This window comes from Oryctolagus cuniculus, chromosome 6 (assembly GCF_964237555.1).
Source record: "Oryctolagus cuniculus chromosome 6, mOryCun1.1, whole genome shotgun sequence".
Taxonomy (NCBI): Eukaryota; Metazoa; Chordata; class Mammalia; order Lagomorpha; family Leporidae; genus Oryctolagus; species Oryctolagus cuniculus.
In genome coordinates this window covers 23,650,540-23,654,491 of record NC_091437.1, presented here as the reverse complement: position 1 = coordinate 23,654,491, position 3,952 = coordinate 23,650,540, and the positions used below count along the sequence as shown (strand labels likewise).

Sequence of the window (3,952 nt, the reverse complement as noted above, 5' to 3'; positions counted from 1 at the left end):
ATGTCTACTCTAATGGACCCTAGCCATGCCAGTTGTCTCTTCCAGGAGTCTGGGAAAGGAGCTGCAGTGGGTTAAACAGTGGTCCCCCACCTAGAACTCAGGATGCAACCTTTGGGGGTGTAATTAAAGTAAAGAGATCAGAATAGACTGGGCCTTAAATCCAAGTGTCCCTTCAAATAGCAGAGGAGGAGACACAGGGAGACCAGGGGGAAGACCATGTGGGGACAGGAGGCAAGGCAGGTGCCTACTGAGGCCCCAGGGAGGGTGATCAGGTGAGGGGTGTGGGCAGATGTTCCTCAGAGCCTCCAAAGGCAGCCGCCCCTGCAGACACCGTGGGCTTGGACTTCCGGCCGCCTGAATGGGATGGAAGAAAGTGCTGTGACTTCAGGCCACGAAGTTGCTGCTATTTTGTTGCATCAGCTCGGACAATAAAAACACAGGGTCCAGATGTGTCAGAGGGGACGCACGAAAGCCCCAGGGAGAGAAGCCAAGGCCAGCTCAGGGTGAGGCCACTGAGCTCCTGCTGGCTCTCACAAGTGCCAGCAGCCCCTGGGCTCCTGAGACGCCCCAGAAGGCAACCAGCACGCCCCTTGAAGGCATTCCGGAACGGGCAGGTTTACTGCACCAAGAGAAGCTTCTGCCAGAGGGCTCCACCACGTGCGGGCCGCCCTCCTGGGCCCCCTCCAAGAGATGCAGGCACAGGAACTCAGGGGTGGCATTGGAGGGGGCAACGTCCAGGAGATGCCCGAGGGGAGGGGGTTCCCAGCAATGGGCAGTGAGGGGCTGGGTAACAGCCAAGGGAGCTGGGTGAGGCGAGCACTCACTGCGTCCGACACAGGACGTCACCGCACTCCTCCACCCATTACCGGGCCCAGGTGAAGATCAACAGCCTGTCCCGTTTCTTTACCACGCTCGTGTCCGTGAGCAACATGATTTTGCCAGGGCTCCGAGGACGATTGCCATCACCATCACTCATCGGCCGCGCGGTTACGAAAGCGCCCAGCCAAGATCAGCCCTCCCAGAGCTGCTGCGGGTCCTATTTTACAGACGGGGAGAAGTCGAGTTCCAGGAGGTTCAATCGCTTGCCCAAAGTCACGCGGCCCCGAGCAGCCGGAGAGGGGACGCGAACTCACACTCCCAGCCAGCTCCGGGTTTCCGCAGCTTGCCCGCGCCCCGCCTCCCCTGCCCGGCCCAGCGAGGGGCGCCCGGACTGCCCGCGAGGAGCGTGCCTCGGCCGCTAATCGCCGCCGCCCCCGCCTCCGATTCACTGCCGGGAGACGCCCGGCCCGCTGAGCCCGAGCCGGCTCCCGGGTCCCGGCGACGCCGCCCATTGGCCAGTGGTAATTACGGGCACGCTCCGGCCGGGGGAGGGGCGCGGGCGGCCTCCCGCGAGCATAAATTATGCAAATACCCGGGCGCCGCACGGGGCTGACCTGCCGCCGCGCTCCTTTCACCGGGGCTGCCGCGGGGGCGAAGGTGGCAGGGGAGGGGGGGCGCCCATTGTTGCGCCGGGTACTTAAGGGGTCCTGAGGCCGGTCGTGTGCCACACTCGGCGCTCACACGAGCTGATCTGATCGCCGGCGACATCACTCGGGAGACCGGCCGGGCGCGTGGCCCCTGCAGGCGAGGCCAAGTTCCCCGTACGCCCCTGCGCCCTTCCGGCCCGCACAGGGCAGAGAGTAACCCCGGGCCGTTCGGGACGTAAGTGCGCCCCAGCTGCCGTGCCCTCAGCCCCGGCGGGCTCCTGCTCTCTAGGCGCCCTCTCGTCCGTCCGTGCGTCCGGCTCAGCGCCAAGATGCCAGCGCCTCTGGAGACCTGCCTGTCCGACCTCGACTGCGCCAGTAGCAGCGGTGGCAGCGGCGGCCACCTGTCCGGCTTCCTCACCGACGAGGACGATTGTGCCAGGCTCCAGCCGCCGGTCTCGGCCTCGGGGCCGCCCGCGCCGGCCCGCAGGAGCGTGCCTGGGGTCTCCGGGGCGCCGGGCGTTGCGGACGCGCAGGACCATGAGCAGGAGCGGCGGCGGCGCCGCGGCCGCGCGCGCGTGCGTTCCGAGGCGCTGCTGCACTCGCTGCGCAGGAGCCGGCGGGTCAAGGCCAACGACCGCGAGCGCAACCGCATGCACAACCTGAACGCGGCGCTGGACGCGCTGCGCAGTGTGCTGCCCTCCTTCCCCGACGACACCAAGCTCACCAAGATCGAGACGCTACGCTTCGCCTACAACTACATCTGGGCCCTGGCCGAGACCCTGCGCCTGGCGGATCAAGGGCTGTCCGGGGGCGGCGCCCGGGAGCGTCTCCTGTCGCCACAGTGCGCCCCCTGCCTGCCCGGGCCCCCGAGCCCGGCCAGCGACGCCGAGTCCTGGGGTTCCGCGCCCGCCGCCTCCCCCTGCGCAGCCGCCGCCTCGCCGCTGTCCGACCCCAGCAGCCCGGCCACCTCCGACGACTTCGCCTACGGCCCCGGCGACCCCCTCTTCTCCTTCCCCAGCCTGCCCAAGGACTTCCTCCACACGACGCCCTGCTTCATCCCTTACCATTAAGCCCGTGGTAGACACGGCCGCCACCCCCGCCCCCAGGCCGTCGGGACCCCAGCTGCCTCCCGGGGGCGCCGGGAGGAAGCGAGGGCTCGAGGGGGCGGCGGATACCGGAGCCCTGCGCCCCCGCCGGCTGCGCCCGGGTCCGTTTGCGCAGCCCTCAGCCCCGGGGCCCCTGCTGCCCGCCCCAAGTCGGACTTGGCTTTTGCACTTTGTGAACTCCACAAAACCGCCTTTGTGGCGGGCCAGGAGCTGACCCCGGCCAGCACTCCAGTGTGATTTAGAAAAGCGACGGATCAGCCCCCGAAGACGAGGTGAAAAGTCAATTTTACAATTTGTAGAGCTCTAATGAAGAAAAACGAGCATGAAAATTCGGTTCGAGCCGGCTGACAACACGATGAAGAGGCTGGAAAGGGCGGCGACGAGGAGGGGGCTCCGCGCACCCCTGCAGACGCCGGGCTGCAGAGTGCTTTAATTTATTCGAGATGCTTCGTTCATATGAAAGTGTATTTTTGTACATAAAGAGTTTATTCTATTATTATGAACTATCAAAGTTTACATTTTTGTACTGCAGATGGTCGGTGTAAATAAAAAATAAGTAAAATTAAAAAAAAAAAGTCCCTGGTTTCTGGCCTACTGCTAGTGTCTCCATCCCTCCTTCCCTACCCCCCATCCCCGCCGCCGCCGCCGCTGCTGGCTCAGCCCCTGCTGTGAACACGACCCCACCCAGCTCCAGCCTCCAGTCCGGTTCCAGAACAACCAAAAATTAAAACGTGCCTGATTTCCCCCATGAGACGGATAAAGACAGACCCGGGTGTTCGGGCTCCGTCTTTTCCTTTCTCCTTGTAAACTCCAGGGGGATCTTTCAGGCCCCCGTGAACCAACCAATTAAGACTTTTTAGTGGGGAATTAGCCCCGCACGCGCAGCTACCTGTAGAGGTAGGGGCGGTGGGAGAGTCTTTCTTTTCAGGGGCTCCACGTCAGCTGGCTCTGTTTCAAAGAGAGGGGATTAGGGAGATCAATGCAGTGTGACCACTGGCGAGGAAGTCCCGGTGACAGGTGGGCCTGGGCAGGGCAAGCAGAAGGGGCCACTCTTCTAACAGCCTACTTACAGAGGGGAATTCTCTTGGAAACAATACCTCCCAATCGTGGTCCATTGAGACGGGGTTCACACTGGCTGTGAGGCACGGGACACACCGTGCTGGTGTGGTGTTCCTGAGTGGGGTGTGCAGCTGCCGCAAATTGTGAGCTAGGGTGCCTGCACCCTCCCCCACACCTGGACCCCGCGGCCCACGTGCACACACAGGCGCACACCCACTGAGGCTCTGAGTGGGAGGGCGAGTGACACTTGCAGAGGGAGGCACGGGTGCAGGGTTTGCTGGCTGCGTCCTGGGGCCCATAGCCAAAGATTGGGGCTGCTCC

General features: G+C 64.0%; 1 protein-coding gene across 1 annotated transcript; it reads left to right on the top strand.

Annotated features, from left to right (window-relative positions):
* Positions 1-1,296: 1,296 nt before the first annotated feature.
* NEUROG1 (neurogenin 1) lies at positions 1,297-3,203 on the top strand. Its single transcript, XM_002710221.4, has one exon. The coding sequence runs from the start codon at positions 1,796-1,798 to the stop codon at positions 2,534-2,536; it is 741 nt and encodes a 246-aa protein (XP_002710267.3). The 5' UTR covers positions 1,297-1,795; the 3' UTR covers positions 2,537-3,203.
* The last annotated feature ends 749 nt before the right edge of the window (positions 3,204-3,952 follow it).